This window comes from Schistocerca serialis, chromosome 7, assembly GCF_023864345.2.
Source record: "Schistocerca serialis cubense isolate TAMUIC-IGC-003099 chromosome 7, iqSchSeri2.2, whole genome shotgun sequence".
Classification (NCBI taxonomy): Eukaryota; Metazoa; Arthropoda; class Insecta; order Orthoptera; family Acrididae; genus Schistocerca; species Schistocerca serialis.
In genome coordinates, this window is record NC_064644.1 from 226428200 (window position 1) to 226447263 (window position 19064).

Here is a 19064-nt window from a genome sequence, read left to right on the forward strand (position 1 = left end):
GGTGAAAAAGTGTCCACTGCCTGATGAGCCTCTTCGTCCAACTGAAGCATAAGATCTTACTTTTGTCTACCTCTGAATTGGGGCTCATCAGGAGATGAGACAGGGCATCTGCGTTGGCAGGTGTAATGATATTGCGGAAGTGAATTTTGTAATTATACCTGCTGAGAACAAGTGCCCAGTGCTGGAGTTGGTGGACTGTCCTCTCAGGTAGCTTTGCTGCAGGACCAAAGAGTGAGATTAATAATGAAGTGAAATTGAAATTTCTTCAGTGCAAAGATCTCAATGGCCCATATTTTCCATTTGTGAATATCAGTTTTACATGGTATTGAGCTTCTTTGATGCAAATGCAATTTGATACTCCGATACTTGTGTGTGTGTGTGTGTGTGTGTGTGTGTGTGTGTGTGTGTCACTGTGCCAGGACAACCCACAGCCACCATTCAGAGGTGTCTGGTGCACCACTAGTTGTTTGCCCGGTTGAAATGTGGTGAGACATAATGCCAACAGGAGCACCTGCTTCAGTGCCTTGAATCCCTGTTTGCATGTCTCCAGCCATACAAAAGACATGTACTTCTTCTGCAGATTGTGAGTTGGTGCATAATAAACAGCACATCTGGGATAAATTTTCCATAATACATTATGTTTCCCAAGGAGGAAAGGGACTCCTTCAAATTTGTGGGCCGAAGAAGTGCAAAGACTGCTTCAACCAGCTTGTGTGTGGGCTTAATACCTTCGTGAGAGATGATGAGTCCTAGGTATTCCACCGACAGTTGAGAAAAGAGAAATTGTTTGAGATTGAAGCCTGCAAACTGGAGGGTGTATAACAGCCACTGCAACTTTCCAAAGTGTTCGTCTGTTTTGGCTCCTGTCACCACAATGACACCTGGATACTTCCTAGAGCCCGCAATATCCTACAGCAGTTGTTCGAAGAACCTTTGAAAGAATGGTGGGGTACTGACCACCATGAAAACTAGGTATTGGGAATGACACAATCTGTGCAGCAAATTGACTGCCAGGACTTTCTGCAAATCCTCATCCAGGTAGGTAAGTTATGGAAAGAACGACCTTTGAAAAACACTGACCTCCCATGGGCGCAGTGATTGGGTTGTCGGGTTTTCATATGTGTCAATCTCTGACTGAGAATTGTCCGTAACATTAGTCTCCACATACACACAGTTTCCCTGATGGTTTTTCATAATAACCAGAGATTTTGCCCACTTATTTACAGACATGGATTCAATAATGTCCAAGGCTCTCAATGAATCTAGCTCATTCTTGACATCATCACATGGTTTGAGTGGCACAGATCATCCACAGAAGAAGCAAGGTCACACTGATTTCTTTAATTTAATTGGTGCTGTGAAGTTCTTCACTTTTTGTAGAGCGCAAGAGAAAATGTCAGAGTAATCCTTACTGATGGGTTCCAATTCTCAAAACAGTCCTGTTTCTGTGCCCAGCTGGACTGAAAATGGGAAAAGAATCAAGGCCAGATAGATGGTCTGTATCCATGTTGTGAACCACAGGGAAGGTGTGGTGCTGTATGACACTTCAGTATGTTGCTGCGATTGTGAATTGTCCTTTAAGTGGAACAGCTTCAAGCTGTGGATATAAGGGTGGCACTCCCAGTTGGAGATAAGTTTGAAAATTTAGTAGGCACTCCTGTAAATGTGAGTGTTTTCCGTCGAGAGTGTGATAGACAAGATGCGAGATGTCCTTTCTTCTGGCGTGCCTCGCACTGTGGCCAACTATCAGGGCAGTCCTCTCAGCCATGTGTTCGAAAACAGCCCTGGCATGACTGAAACCAGCACCAGTCAGGGGCTGAGACTTCTTTCATGGCTAGTGATATGGAGCCAGAGTGTAGCAGCATTTGGATCAGTCTCTTCCAGGTCTGACGTGACAACCACCACTATGCCCCAGAATCCTAATTGATTGCCTGTGACCTGTGAAACTTTGAAGGGTTGGGCCATTTTAGAATGTCCTCCAAAGTACAGTCCTCCTAATGTAGAGCTTTCAGAGAAAAGTCTTTTCTGGAGCCACCCCTAATGATCGCACCATTAATCCTCACCTCTGTATAAGATTCCTTATTTAATAGTCACAAAATGCCATTTCCTACTGAACTACTGCACTTCAGCCCACCAGATGTGGTACAACTGATTAGGCTGTTTAAGACACTGATAAACTTCCACATAGGATGCAGTAACCTGCTAGTGTCTGTGAAAGTAGGTAGTTAAGACGACAGCACACATTTCGTCAAAGGTCAGTGGTGCCTGTTACATAGACAAGACAGTCTGCACAAAATCTGGTACATATTGGGTGAGATCCACGACAAAAATGATTTTATTATGGCTCGATCTGTTACCTGGAATGTGGCAAAGTCCTACGAAAGACACTTCTCCTACGCTTCCCACTCTTCCACCATATTGTCATAAGGCGGGAACAGTAGTGGATTAGTAGCCAATGGCCAGGAGAGCAATATGGACGAGGCTTCCTGACATTTCTACCCCTATAACTGCTGTTGCCGAAATTACCGTACCATCACTTCCATTGACACACTTGGCATAGCATGATGCATGTAGTTTGTGGTTATGTTAAGAACACAAACAATGCCCAGCATGAAACTTCCTGGCAGATTAAAACTGTGTGCTGGACCAAGACTCGAACTCGGGACCTTTGCCTTTCGCAGGCAAGTGCTCTACCAACCGAGCTACCAAAGCACGACTCACGCCCCGTCCTCACAGCTTTACTTCTGCCAGCATTCTTGCTAATTATATTGAAACACACAACATAAAAAAAGAAATGGTGTCACCTCCAGAACATGTATATTTAACAATATCACAGGACAGGCATTGGCAGTGCTTACAACATATGGCATAGCCACATGCAAAATAGGTACAGTACAGTTCTAGCTACTGCAATAAGTAGATTGACAAGCGACAGAAGACAGAAGGTGCTCGCCGGACACAAATTGCATAGTTCATGAGTCACAGATGGCACTGGGATGCTCTCTGCAGCTGTCGTGCACAGTACTCTCTCACTGCCCCTCGGCGTCCCCTCACTGCCCCTCGGCGTCCCCTCACTGCCCCTCAGCGTCCCCTCACTGCCGCCATCCCTCTGACTACCCCCTCACCTCAATCCCTCGCCTACTCCTTTCGCTCCCTTGTTGAGCCTCTGTCTCACATCCAAATCTCTCTCCACTCTCCTCCTCCCCCACTCCACTCTCTGGCCCCCTCCTCTGGCCCCCTCTGCCGCCTCGCCGGTTTCTGGCCCCCTCCCCCTCCCACCAGTCTCCCCCCCTCCCGCCGCTCTCCCCCTTCGCCCTCCTGCCAGAGTCCCCCCTCGCCCTCCCCCCACCCCGCCACTCACTCGCCCCCCTCCACTCTTTCCCTTCCGCACTCTTCCCTCCACTTCCCTCTCTATTATTATGTCTCTTCCTCCCCATCCCCACTCTGCCATATATACGATCACTTGCTCATCCACGGCCAGACACAATGACATTTACCAAGTGAGGTGGCACAGTGGTTATCGCACTGGATTTGCATTTGGGAGGACAGTGGGTCAAACAAGCGTCCAGCCATCCTGATTCAGGTTTTCCGTAATTTCCCTAGATCACTTCAGGCAAATGTTGGGATGGTTGCTTTGAAAGGGCAAGACAGATTTCCAGTGGCAGCTGCTGTGTAAGAGTGCAAGAGCATGGAACACCCTAACTTTCAACACCTTGGTGACTTATTGGTTATTTTTCTTTGAAGGCTGTTAAGTGTAACAGAAGTTGCAATCTGAATGATATGGCACTTAAATCTACCATGCTACTGCTCCTTTAGTCTCTGTGAAACTTTGCAACTTGGTCACGAGCACAACTTCATTTGTGCATGTTTTAAGAAGCTTTTGCTCATGCGCTACTCATATGACATAATTGCCTTATGGGCCAAATATGTATGGATTCGATAAACAATGTGCACGGTTCACTGTGTGCACAGCTAGCCCTTGCCAAGTTTACTAGGTGGTAGCACACTGCGGCAGGCCTTTATCCCCGTTCGCTTCACATAAATCCTGCTAGATTATAGATCACGCCTCAGATATGCTAATTCACACATTGTGTAATAAAATTAGATCAGGCGTCAGTGTACAGGATGGAGAAAAATTGTCATGAAATTTTAACACTGGATAGCCGATGCCAGTAGGAACAAAAAATACTAGTGTTACGTAGGTCGACAACGCACAATTTTTAAACTACGCAAACTTGGCGCGATTGGCCATGGGATTGCCCTGTTGCCATTCGTCATTTGACAGGCAGCGCTATGGTTGGCGGTTCACAGAAACAAACATCCCTTGCCCTTTCAAGCCCCAATGTGCTACGTACATGTGTCGAATAGGTCTTGCTGTTTGTGTCCACCTCATGTCAGAAGCATTCATATGTACGCTTTGTTTCGGAGTGCACACACACACACACACACACACACACACACACACACACACACACACACACACACACACACCCTACAATTTCGTTATACAGTAAGCATGGCGGCACAGTGTTCGTTTGAAGAGGTTTTTGTTTATGGACCAGCTGGCGGTAATGCACATGAAGCTCGACGGTTGTATGAGGAACAGTACCCAGCAAACTGCCATGCCACCCACACCTGCAAATGTTTAGCGGGATATCATGGTTATGCCGGAATACCTTGAACACGATGGGATGCTGCATTTGAAGAGACTGTTCTCGAGCACTTCGACAAGTACTCGAGTAGTTGGACATGACGTGGAGGTCACTCATCCATTTAGTTTCAACCCTGTCGAAGACCTAAAGCTTGCGGTGGACTATGAACATAGGCTAGGGTTTCGCCGGTGGTTTCTGTGACATTTTGCACGAGTTCCTGACGGTACCTCATGTCGTTGCAGCATGATGGGGTGCACACACGTAACAGTTGTGCTGTGCGTGGATATTTAAATGAACTCTTCCACGGCTGGGTAATTGGCAGAGGTGCTCATAGGACATAGCCCCCATGATCACCAGACCTCACCCACCTGGATGCGAACCACCTACAAACAGAGGAATTAATGGATCAATGCCCTAGTGGAAAAAAAGCCCCTTTTCGGGGCTGACACAATTTGTTAAAGGCTTTCTGTAAGCAAACTAATTGCTATTGCTGGGTTTGTTCCCGATTTTCTTATCATGGAACTACAATGGATGTGTTGGGACCCTGTCTGATTCACCTCCAGAGTGGAAGCCTGGCACGCTACCACCGAGCATGTGGGCCACCTTGGATACATCGCTATCTCTAGCAGGCAAAGCATTCGCGATCGTGTATTGTCCTGAGCACCCAGCAACAGGGAATCCCACAGCCAATCATAGCGCGTGGCGCCAAGTTTCCGTAGTTTAAAAATTGTGCGTTGTTAACCTACACAACATTAGTTATTTTTGTTCCTACTGGCACCAGGTATCCAGGGTTAGAAATTCCTGACACAATTTTTCTCCCCCTGTATGTTAAAGTTGTACTGACAGTAAACCTATTTTGTGGCTCTCTAAATGAGTTACAGTATATTAAGTTTTGAATTTTGTCATACAATAATCCATTTGGTGTGCTGACAATAGTAAGGGCCTATAGTACATCGCCATCGATTGTGGGACTGTAGCATTTATTCATGTTTTTTAAATCTGTTTATCTTATGGCGAGTCAGGTTTATCTGTGATGTAGGCACAAATTATATGAATATTCATGAATAGCTGTATCACTGGTTTCTCTGATATTCACTTAAATGTGGGATCGGCAGTCGTGTGCTTCAGGCCCTTATGGATCTTAGTGCCTCATCTGTATTCTAGTTAAGTGACCATGTTGGTAGACATTACTGCTTGAGTTTAATCATTTCCACAAATGGCACTTTGTGTTTTGAGTTTGTTGTTTACTGTTCGGTAATTCACTTTCATGTGCAGTGTAAAACTGAACTATGTTGAATCTATTTTAAATGCTAACAGCAAAGTGTAGCTATAAGGACGGGTCATGAGTCGTGCATGGGTAGCTCAGGCGGCACTTGTCTGTGAAAGGCAAAGGTCCCGAGTGTAAGTATCAGTCCAGCACACAGTTTAATCTTCCAGGGAGTTTCATTTCAGTGCACACTCCACTGCAGAGTGGAAGTCTTATTCTGGGAACAGAAAAGTAAACTACCAGGAAAAGTTAGCCGCAAAGGAACTAGGCCCTCTGAGAACAGATCCTTGGATTCTTTATTGAGAGAGTGACGAAATCAAATAAGTGTGACCACAAGTGAACTAACCTCCTCCCGTCCTCTTTCGAATAACATGTGCCTGCTCTCACTTCCAGGGATGTAGTTAACGTGTTTTTTCTTTGGCACTTTGGTAGGAATGTTTTGAGAGCAGCACAGAGAGTATGCAAACTCCCTTGAAGAAGTGGAATTATTGAAGTGGGAATCATCGTCTTGCTCATGTAGCTCATGAAGTGTTTGCCAACTAGATATGTCGAGGATCCCCCCGCCCGGTGCACTGTGCAAAGCAACTGTGAACGGTAAGACTGATGTACAGTGCTGGTGAATGTTTCATGTGATCAGAGTGGAAATTGTATTGCAATTGGACACTTTCTCTCTCTCTCTCTCTCTCTCTCTCTCTCTCTCTCACACACACACACACACACACACACACACACACACACACACACACTAGGGAGGAAGGGATAGAGTAATACAGAGAAATTCCAAATCAGCGGTGTGATTTTCTATAGATAAATCATGTCAGGACTGCAGTCAGAACAGTCCTTACTTACTTTGACAAAATAATAAAGCTGAAATGTGATTTAATAGTGGAGAGAAATAATAGAAACTTGTATAATTTCTTCTGTGAATTTTATGAAGTCTTATTTGATTAGCAAATTTCACATAATATCACAAATTTGATCAGTCTTGTCTGAACTAATGAATATTGAATGTTGAGAGATCTCAGTGACAAATTCATTTCTTTCAAAGTCTACAAGGTCGTCTCTGGACTTAGTGCGAAAGATTATATTTACAAGATAAACATGCACTTAGCTTTTTAAAAATAGTCCTGTTTGAGGCCAATGCACTTAGTGCAAGGATTTTACAGTGAATGGATTTCATCGTGGAAGTGATGTATCATTACAGGAGTTGTGCAAAATACGTAACTGTGCCTCTTCACTAGATTCTTAGTTTTCCAACTACAAATTTCCTTGCATGTGGCTCTCTGTGGATGTCAAAGGATATCAAATCTGGTAGTTAGTGTAGATATTCCATTAATTTGAAATTCAGATTTATCCATTTTCCCATTGCTGCAGTACCTTCATGCCTAGGTGCATTACACTGTTGATATATTTCCTCAGCAAACAAAGTTTTTCTCTCATACATTTTTGCACCCTTTAAGTCTACAAGACTTGTCATGGTAGTCAGTGGGGAAAGAATTTTAACTCACAAAACGTTGAAAATAACCTTTCAGCCAAATTAAATCTGCACAGCTTCTTTTGGTACAAGACTGCCATCTGTCATTTATAATTTCCTTCTGCAAGGAGGGGCAGGGGGTGAATCCACAGGTCATTAAAATTAGCAAATACACACACAATATCAGTTGAATTGTTTTTAAAATGGCTAATGTTTGCTGAAAATTTGATTCTCACATTTACTTTGGGGGATGTTGAATAAATGTCACATACTGCTTGCAGAAAGCTCCTCACAGTTAATTCTTTTGTATAGAAAATGCCATAGTCTTTCTTCTGAAATGTCTGATATATTATTTCATACACTTCTAATTGCCAATAACCCAGATTTGTGTTGCACATTTTTACACATTGTCATCTGTGGTTGCAAGTTCGAAGCAATCATAAGAATCACCTTCAATATGAATACAGTATGAATAAATTCAGTCACTCAGCCATTTACTAACTATGTAAAATTAAGGAGCACACACTTACAAAACTTCAGCAAATTTCCTATGACAATCACCCACACAAAATAGATTTTTTTTAAAAAAATATATTTATGGCAGAGTCCTTTGGTTGACACATGAGTGAATCACACTTACTTTAAATATGTGCCTAAACACAACTATTCTGCTGATTATCATGACACCTAACCATTCTGCAGTGTGTACCAATATAATGAAAACATGTCTTTTTACCTTAATACATTCCACATTGTTACACCTTCCGTCCCCTACTGCAATACTGTTGATAGCCATTTGTGCAGCTAATTGATTACTAGAGCACAATCAGGGTGTCATTCAACAGGTGCAAAGTTCTTGTTCAGAAAACATTATGTAACATTGTTGCTAATGAAACAAAGCAGTAGTCTTTCTGAATTAACTAACAGTCCACTTTTCCTCACCACCCTCCCCCAAAGAAAATTATGCAGATGGGTATAACTGGATATGTGTACTAATTCAGTGTTGTAATTGTCAGAATGAAAGCTACACTTCATCATTGCTTAAGAACTATTTGTCTTACCATACAATTGTGCAAGTGTTCTTTGGCTCCAGACAATATGGTTTACACTGTGACAAGTGTAACTGGAATCAGTTGTCTTGGTGACAGTGCTGCCAGAAAATGTCATGTATAAAGTATGCAAATTTGTGTACATCCCAAGTGTGTTCCATTATTGGTGGTTGTCTTCTAACAGATGTCTGTTTGAGATCACAGACAACTGTGTGTGTTCATTTCTCTGTTCAAAATGTTACTTGCCGTCTGTATTCCTTGAGAATGCACAGGACGTCCACCATTTCTCCTTCTGACTAGTCATAAGATACTTTCTGCATTGAATTGTCTGTCAGCTGCGTAACTGGTATTGAAAGTCCCAACTTTTACACAGCCCAATTTTTTTTTTCCCCCCTCACACACACACAGTCCAATCTAGCCACTGCCATGAATGATGATGATGATGATAACACACACACACACACACACACACACACACACACACACACACACAAGTCCCCAGGCAGAGAGAATCCTCAATACAGCTGGGAATCAAACCCGTTAAGAGATAGCGTCCATTGTTCCCTACACATTTGGATTGTAGGTGAGTCACTTCATAGGTTTCGAATAGGTTAACATTAAGAAGAGTCGCAAGGAGGTTGTGAAGAAAATGCAACTTGTTGAAATTTGCAGAAAAAATTGTTTTCCACACTTTTTCCCTTAAACAGTTAAATAATAGGCTTGTGCAGAACACACTTTCATGGACTTTAGAGACATGTAGTTGGTGCTGTGCAAAAATGTATGGCTTTCATCATATCATAAAATATATTTAAACATTGCCATCGGAACATAATTGAGCACTGGTTTCAATATGAGACAAGTAGTGTGCCCATTTGCACAGAGTTAGTAATATTGCTTCCCCTAGTGGGAAAAACGTTTTAGTTTAGAAGACTTGATAACGTAGTTGCAACGCATTAAGTTCCAGGATTGAAAACTAGAACAATCCCCACCCACCTCCATTCCCTGACTCTTTTGTTTATTACCGGTATATGTCGTACGTTGTAATTCAAATCTCAGTAATAACGAATATTACTTAGTTGCCAAAAAAGTAGACCATTGGTGTTATCTTTTATATAAAAATAAGTTTGAGGTTTGAGAATAAGTGATTCTCTTACACAAATAAAATATACACTAAGTTACCAATAGTTTCATACTGGCTTTCTCTTTTAGAAGAAAATTCTTTTCATTGACATATCCTTCATCATTCAGTTCTTTTTAAAGTAATGTGGTTTGGGTGTAGAAATTAAAAGTATTATTGAACATAATGTGCTTGAAATTGTAAGCTACTTGCTGCTTATGTACTGTTTAATAAGCTAACAGCTTTCTCAGTTTTGTGTACCTAACCCACGTTTTTGCCTAATCATAAAATTCAGTGCAATGAAATACAGAAGTTAGTAACTTTTTATTGTCAGGCAATCTGTGCAAAACAGAATTGTTTTGGCTGTATGGTAGTGCATAATTTTTGGAATCCTTCACTTCCTAATTTTTGTGGTATCTATAAAGGTTAACTAGTTTCACTCTGTTTGGATATATACAGTTGTAACAATTTTGTTTGCTATGTGGTTTCTTGGCATGCTGTGTTGCATAATTTATATTACCTGTATCTGTGTCGTACAATAATTCCATGTTTTAAGCAGTAAATTGTTTAAATTATCATGTGTAGATATTGTTTACTTACAATTGCATGTAGACTTCTGCAGTCTCTTCAGTATGACACATAAAAAGTATCATATAGAAACAGCCTGAGACACAATTGTCTTCAACTCAAATACTAATTCATATGAAAAATTAAAGGTTCAATTGATTTTATCTGTGGCAGATATTTGGCAAAACATCCGAAATGCCATAACAGTTAGAGAATCAACAAATAAATTTAAGATACAGATTTGCCACTTCTCATTTACACTGATGAGGATTTATGGACAAGAATCATTGTCTAATACTCCTGCTATCTTTGGTGGTTTATGTTCTTGCACTAATATATTACTGAAAATTTTTAAGAACTGTTGCTCTGTACTTTGATGATTATTTCAACTGTTGTACTCTACAAAGAGAGTGATTCACTAATAATCAGATATCGTGTATTGCAGATTTCACTGGTGTTTTTCAGGTATGACTTCTTCTCTGCACATCTTATACACTACAGCTGTGATTTTTTTTGTCACACATTATAAGCAGAGTTTCAGAATAACAGTAAATTATCTTGCAGATAATGTTTTTTTTAAGTGACAAGTCCTTAGCCATACATAGTTAAAAGAGAAAGTCAACTGGATAAATGCATCATGAGAGTGCTTATTTAACTGCATAAGACATTTGATATGAAAGTATGTCTTTCACTCTGCTTCAAAATATACAATGTTAGGATTCTGCGTGGTACAGGTGTATGTGACATAAAAAATGTCACATGAAAATTGTAATCATTCTGTACAGTTAGTTCATGCTGTGAATAACCTTCATTCAAAATAATTGAAACTGTCTGTATGCTTGCCAGTGTTTATTTTTCGTATTTGTTAATCCTGGAAATATTTCCACTGCTAGATTTCAAAAAATGCAACATAACAAACGCAAATAACAACAGTTCAGAAATCACAAATATTACTCATAGTATTATAGTCTCATTCATATTGTACGTCTCTTTAACTGACAATATTTGTCAGAGGAATGATCAGCAGCTGTGAAAAATTATGCAATTCATATCCTAAACAAGATACTCATAAAAGATTCATTACCCTCAGTGGCATAAATTTATAGCATTAAACATATCTATAATTACCAATAACTGTCTTTTTGCTTAGTTAGTGCTGTTCGAAAGGTCCCTGCCAATCAGTCATTTTGAATACAACAGTTACATACAAATAAATTGAATTAGCCCCAGAATGTTTAGTTTTCTTGTCAACAGTTTAATGACATCTTAGTAAAGATACATATTAATGATGTTATTCCAGAGTGTCATAATAATTCTGTTTTTATAGCTAATGAAATGTTCTTTATCGTAATGTAACTTTCAGTGTTTTTCCCCTGTCTTGCATCTTAAGCAGATATATCTTTAAATGGTTAAATTAGTAAACCTATATTTTGTAACTGGCAATGAACAAAATATTTTGTTATGTAATTGCAGCCCAGCAAGCAGCAGAAGAAAGAGAAACACATGAACGAACGCCAGGCGGGCAGGCAAAACAAACTGCCGCTGACAGGCGCATTGATATTCAACCAGCAGAAGATGAAGAAGGTATATTATAGAACTGATATTGTTCAAGTTCATCCATTGTGATGATCCAAGATATTTTGATTATCTTTCTTGATTTTTTAATCATCTTATTTATGAATTGAGCGGAAATGTTTAAAATAATTATTGGATGAAGAATTTTATCAGGAATGGGTAACAGTGTCGAAAGGATCTGAAAAAAAAAGTTTTGTTATTTGGAACATTTTTTAACATTTGGAACATTTTGCTTTGCCTAGTGCTTCTACAACCCCTGTGATTCAAAAAACATCCAACAATATTTTTAAAAAAATATAATTGGATAGGGTCAAGAGAAAACACACATAAAAGTTAAGGAAATTTGCAAGGTTTCAAAACCAGTGGCTGCTGCTGCTCCTGGCAGAACGGTTAAGGGAAAAGAAGAGGGATGAAGATAAAAGAACTGTCGAGGTTTAGGAAATCAGAGTTACGGAAAAGTCACATGAATCTCGAGTAAGGCGAGTGTTATCAGCAAGTGTCCCCTGACCTGGAGTTATGTGTAATGTTTCTGTAACCCTTCCCATTTTGTAAACCTTGCCAGTCCTTCTCTTTCACTCCTGTTCATCCCCTTCGATCCATGTGCCAGAATAAGGAGCCATTGGTACAAAGCTTGACATTTCTTTAACTTTCGTATTTTCTCCTACCATCAGTTGGTTGAGTACATTTTTTATCTATCCAGTTATACTTTCCAAAACCGCTTATTTTCAACTGTATTATATTTCAGAATTTGTATAAACTCTCATTAAGTGTCAATCTGATGGCATTTCTAGCTATAGTTGCAGTCACGAACGATGGTGGTCAAGTTTAGGATTATTCTGCGCACCTACGTCACACATTCTACGACAGCCAATGACCATACAGCAGTGTTCTGAGTGCTGTGCTGTGAGTGTTGTATGCAGTGCGACTATTTAACATGATGACAGTGAGTTATTTAGTGAATTTTTACCCCATTTGTTGTGAGTTGTCATGGCTGATGGTGACAGTAAGCGACAAATTCTACACAAGCAAGTGAGAGACATAATAAGTTGCAGGATGCACACTTACATCAAGTGCAAAGCACGCGTATGCGTGTACCTCAACTGTTGCTTGGAACCGGCAACATTGCATTCCCCATCCTTGTCTCGACCTGCACGAACTGCCATCATTTGTGGATCTGACTATAGTTCAGATAGATGATACTATATTTCATGCAAAACTGGAATTATAGAGATAACTGACACAGTTTATTTGCATGAAGATTTTTCTAATTGTTATTGGTCTTCATGAGGGTCATCTGTAACACCAATATTTTCATAGGTAATTTAAGGAGGGATGGCAACAACTCACAGAGCAATTCAGATACTGAGTCATTGACAGGTACATACATAAGACAGAACATTACCAGCTTTCGGATGAGTTCTTCATCAGAGTATTATTATTATTATTATTATTATTATTATTATTATTATTATTATACTACAGTAAGTGCAGCAAATGAGTTCAGTATGCTGGTTTTCATATTTTATCACTATTTGGCCACTTCCCTAATGTCTAAGACTGTGTGGTGTATCAGCGGATAATTCGTGCAAATTCCAGTAAAGTGGCTTTTTGTAGTTGGCAAATGGATATTTTATCCATGCCAATCGTTTTCAAGTGTCCACTAAGATCAACACAGCTCCCAGTGTATCAAACCAATGGGACACTTCCACTGTTTTGCACCGGAATTGCTGTCGTTTGACTTTCAAGTCATGTAATAAAGCAAGTTTAAGTTCTTCCTCATCGATCCTGCTATCACTTGGGATGGTAGTGTTTATCATTATTGACATTATTATTGTTAAAAAATAATAATTATTGTGGTTAAATAATCAATAATAATAATAATAATAATAATTATTATTATTATTATTATTATTATTTCCTTCACTTTCTCAGACGTTAAGACCGGTTAAAAATGGAGTGACGCGGACCTTGATCAAGCGTCACTTCCTTTTAACTGTACGGTATGTGTTATATTGCATTTAGGAACTTTCGGGTAATTGAACATGTATCAATAATTACGGATTTCTGTAGTTGTATATATATGTTTGGATGTAGCTGTATTGCATTGATGTACTGGTGGATATTGTGTGGTATGACTCCTGTAGTTGATAGTATAATTGGTATGATGTCAACTTTATTCTGATACCACATGTCTTTGACTTCCTCAGCCAGTTGGATGTATTTTTCAATTTTTTCTCCTGTTTTCTTTTATATATTTGTTGTATTGGGTATGGATATTTCGATTAGTTGTGTTAATTTCTTCTTTTTATTGGTGAGTATGTCAGGTTTGTTATGTGGTGTTGTTTTATCTGTTATAATGGTTCTGTTCCAGTATAATTTGTATTCATCATTCTCCAGTACATTTTGTGGTGTATACCACATGACCATGACCATGACCATGGACCTTGCCGTTGGTGGGGAGGCTTGCGTGCCTCAGCGATACAGATAGCTGTACCGTAGGTGCAACCACAACGGAGGGGTATCTGTTGAGAGGCCACACAAACGTGTGGTTCCTGAAGAGGGGCAGCAGCCTTTTCAGTAGTTGCAAGGGCAACAGTCTGGATGATTGACTGATCTGGCCTTGTAACAATAACCAAAACGGCCTTGCTGTGCTGGTACTGCGAACGGCTGAAAGCAAGGGGAAACTACAGCCGTAATTTTTCCCGAGGGCATGCAGCTTTACTGTATGATTACATGATGATGGCGTCCTCTTGGGTAAAATATTCTGGAGGTAAAATAGTCCCCCATTCGGATCTCCGGGCGGGGACTGCTCAAGAGGATGTCGTTATCAGGAGAAAGAAAACTGGCGTTCTACGGATCGGAGCGTGGAATGTCAGATCCCTTAATCGGGCAGGTAGGTTAGAAAATTTAAAAAGGGAAATGGATAGGTTGAAGTTAGATATAGTGGGAATTAGTGAAGTTCGGTGGCAGGAGGAACAAGACTTCTGGTCAGGTGACTACAGGGTTATAAACACAAAATCAAATAGGGGTAATGCAGGAGTAGGTTTAATAATGAATAGGAAAATAGGAATGCGGGTAAGCTACTACAAACAGCATAGTGAATGCATTATTGTGGCCAAGATAGATACGAAGCCCACGCCTACTACAGTAGTACAAGTTTATATGCCAACTAGCTCTGCAGATGACGAAGAAATTGAAGAAATGTATGATGAAATAAAAGAAATTATTCAGATTGTGAAGGGAGACGAAAATTTAATAGTCATGGGTGACTGGAATTCGAGTGTAGGAAATGGGAGAGAAGGAAACATAGTAGGTGAATATGGATTGGGGGACAGAAATGAAAGAGGAAGCCGCCTGGTCGAATTTTGCACAGAGCACAACATAATCATAACTAACACTTGGTTTAAGAATCATGAAAGAAGGTTGTATACATGGAAGAACCCTGGAGATACTAAAAGGTATCAGATAGATTATATAATGGTAAGACAGAGATTTAGGAACCAGGTTTTAAATTGTAAGACATTTCCAGGGGCAGATGTGGACTCTGACCACAATCTGTTGGTTATGACCTGTAGATTAAAACTGAAGAAACTGCAAAAAGGTGGGAATTTAAGGAGATGGGACCTGGATAAACTAAAAGAACCAGAGGTTGTACAGAGATTCAGGGAGAGCATAAGGGAGCAATTGACAGGAATGGGGGAAATAAATACAGTAGAAGAAGAATGGGTAGCTTTGAGGGATGAAGTAGTGAAGGCAGCAGAGGATCAAGTAGGTAAAAAGACGAGGGCTAGTAGAAATCCTTGGGTAACAGAAGAAATATTGAATTTACTTGATGAAAGGAGAAAATATAAAAATGCAGTAAGTGAAACAGGCAAAAAGGAATACAAACGTCTCAAAAATGAGATCGACAGGAAGTGCAAAATGGCTAAGCAGGGATGGCTAGAGGACAAATGTAAGGATGTAGAGGCCTATCTCACTAGGGGTAAGATAGATACCGCCTATAGGAAAATTAAAGAGACCTTTGGAGATAAGAGAACGACTTGTATGAATATCAAGAGCTCAGATGGGAACCCAGTTCTAAGCAAAGAAGGGAAAGCAGAAAGGTGGAAGGAGTATATAGAGGGTCTATACAAGGGCTATGTACTTGACGACAATATTATGGAAATAGAAGAGGATGTAGATGAAGATGAAATGGGAGATACGATACTGCGTGAAGAGTTTGACAGAGCACTGAAAGACCTGAGTCGAAACAAGGCTCCCGGAGTAGACAATATTCCATCGGAACTACTGACGGCTGTGGGAGAGCCAGTCCTGACAAAACTCTACCATCTGGTGAGCAAGATGTATGAAACAGGCGAAATACCCTCAGACTTCAAGAAGAATATAATAATTCCAATCCCAAAGAAAGCAGGTGCTGACAGATGTGAAAATTACCGAACTATCAGCTTAATAAGTCACAGCTGCAAAATACTAACACGAATTCTTTACAGACGAATGGAAAAACTAGTAGAAGCCAACCTCAGGGAAGATCAGTTTGGATTCCGTAGAAACACTGGAACACGTGAGGCAATACTGACCTTACGACTTATCTTAGAAGAAAGATTAAGGAAAGGCAAACCTACGTTTCTAGCATTTGTAGACTTAGATAAAGCTTTTGACAATGTTGACTGGAATACTCTCTTTCAAATTCTAAAGGTGGCTGGGGTAAAATACAGGGAGCGAAAGGCTATTTACAACTTGTACAGAAACCAGATGGCAGTTATAGGAGTCGAGGGACATGAAAGGGAAGCAGTGGTTGGGAAGGGAGTAAGACAGGGTTGTAGCCTCTCCCCGATGTTGTTCAATCTGTATATTGAGCAAGCAGTAAAGGAAACAAAAGAAAAATTCGGAGTAGGTATTAAAATTCATGGAGAAGAAGTAAAAACTTTGAGGTTCGCCGATGACATTGTAATTCTGTCAGAGACAGCAAAGGACTTGGGAAGAGCAGTTGAACGGAATGGACAGTGTCTTGAAAGGAGGATATAAGATGAACATCAACAAAAGCAAAACGAGGATAATGGAATGTAGTCTAATTAAGTCTGGTGATGCTGAGGGAATTAGATTAGGAAATGAGGCACTTAAAGTAGTAAAGGAGTTTTGCTATTTGGGGAGCAAAATAACTGATGATGGTCGAAGTAGAGAGGATATAAAATGTATGCTGGCAATGGCAAGGAAAGCGTTTCTGAAGAAGAGAAATTTGTTAACATCCAGTATTGATTCAAGTGTCAGGAAGTCATTTCTGAAAGTATTCGTATGGAGTGTAGCCATGTATGGAAGTGAAACATGGACGATAAATAGTTTGGACAAGAAGAGAATAGAAGCTTTCGAAATGTGGTGCTACAGAAGAATGCTGAAGATTAGATGGGTAGATCACATAACTAATGAGGAAGTATTGAATAGGATTGGGGAGAAGAGAAGTTTGTGGCACAACTTGACCAGAAGAAGGGATCGGTTGGTAGGACATGTTTTGAGGCATAAAGGGATAACCAATTTAGTATTGGAGGGCAGCGTGGAGGGTAAAAATCGTAGAGGGAGACCAAGAGATGAATACACTAAGCAGATTCAGAAGGATGTAGGTTGCAGTAGGTACTGGGAGATGAAAAAGCTTGCACAGGATAGAGTAGCATGGAGAGCTGCATCAAACCAGTCTCAGGACTGAAGACCACAACAACAACAACAACTTGTATGTAGGAACGTGTTGTTTTAAAAGTTTATGTTGTAAGGCAAGCTGTTGATGTATTATTTTTGCGACATTGTCATGTCTTCTGGGGTATTCTGTATTTGCTAGTATTGTACATCTGCTTGTGATGTGATCCACTGTTTCTATTTGTTGTTTACAAAGTCTGCATTTATCTGTTGTGGTATTGGGATCTTTAATAATATGCTTGCTGTAATATCTGGTGTTTATTGTTTGATCCTGTATTGCAATCATGAATCCTTCTGTCTCACTGTATATATTGCCTTTTCTTAGCCATGTGTTGGATGCGTCTTGATCGATGTGTGGCTGTGTTAGATGATACGGGTGCTTGCCATGAAGTGTTTTCTTTTTCCAATTTACTTTCTTCGTATCTGTTGATGTTATGTGATCTAAAGGGTTGTAGAAGTGGTTATGAAATTGCAGTGGTGTAGCCAGTGTATTTATATGAGTGATTGCCTTGTGTATTTTGCTAGTTTCTGCTCATTCTAGAAAGAATTTTCTTAAATTGTCTACCTGTCCATAATGTAGGTTTTTTATGTCAATAAATCCCCTTCCTCCTTCCTTTCTGCTTAATGTGAATCTTTCTGTTGCTGAATGTATGTGATGTATTCTATATTTGTGGCATTGTGATCGTGTAAGTGTATTGAGTGCTTCTAGGTCTGTGTTACTCCATTTCACTACTCCAAATGAGTAGGTCAATATTGGTATGGCATAAGTATTTATAGCTTTTGTCTTGTTTCTTGCTGTCAATTCTGTTTTCAGTATTTTTGTTAGCCTTTGTCTATATTTTTCTTTTAGTTCTTCTTTAATATTTGTATTATCTACTCCTATTTTTTCTCTGTATCCTAGATATTTATAGGCATCCGTTTTTTCCATCGCTTCTATGCAGTCGCTGTGGTTATCCAATATGTAATCTTCTTGTTTAGTGTGTTTTCCCTTGACTATGCTATTTTTCTTACATTTGTCTGTTCCAAAAGCCATATTTATATCATTGCTGAATCCTTCTGTTATCTTTAGTAATTGGTTGAGTTGTTGATTTGTTGCTGCCAGTAGTTTTATATCATCCATGTATAGCAAATGTGTGATTTTGTGTTGGTATGTTCCAGTAATATTGTATCCATAATTTGTATTATTTAGCATGTTGGATAGTGGGTTCAGAGCAAGGCAGAACCAGAAAGGACTTAATGAGTCTCCTTGGTATATTCCACGCTTAATCTGTATTGGCTGTGACGTGATATTATTTGAATTTGTTTGGATATTAAGTGTGGTTTTCCAATTTTTCATTACTATGTTTAGGAACCGTATCAATTTAGGATCTACTTTGTATATTTCCAATATTTGTAGTAACCATGAGTGGGGTATAATTATTATTATTATTATTATTATTATTATTTCATTCATTCTAATGTAAGCATTTGCACCTGATACATGGAAGAAATATAGAAATACGATGTTACACAGGGAGTTGTTCACCTGAATATTGCTCTAAGTACATTTAACGGCTTTTGCCTAACACCCAGTTATCAGATAAGTTAAAATTTTTGGTTATTCGGTTAAATTAATTTATAAGCAAGAAACTTCTTCCTGATGTTTCACCATATGAAACATACGAGGTGTATTCAAAAT

At 39.7% G+C, this 19064-nt stretch overlaps 1 protein-coding gene across 6 annotated transcripts in view; it reads left to right on the plus strand.

Moving 5' to 3' along the window:
• Positions 1-19064, plus strand: part of LOC126412793 (uncharacterized) — a 113831-nt gene that overhangs the window by 58508 nt on the left and 36259 nt on the right. For all 6 annotated transcript variants that reach the window (XM_050082570.1, XM_050082569.1, XM_050082571.1 and 3 more), the window contains one exon: positions 11600-11710. In XM_050082570.1, coding sequence (XP_049938527.1) covers positions 11600-11710 — 111 coding nt within the window. The remainder of the gene's footprint in view (positions 1-11599; positions 11711-19064) is intronic.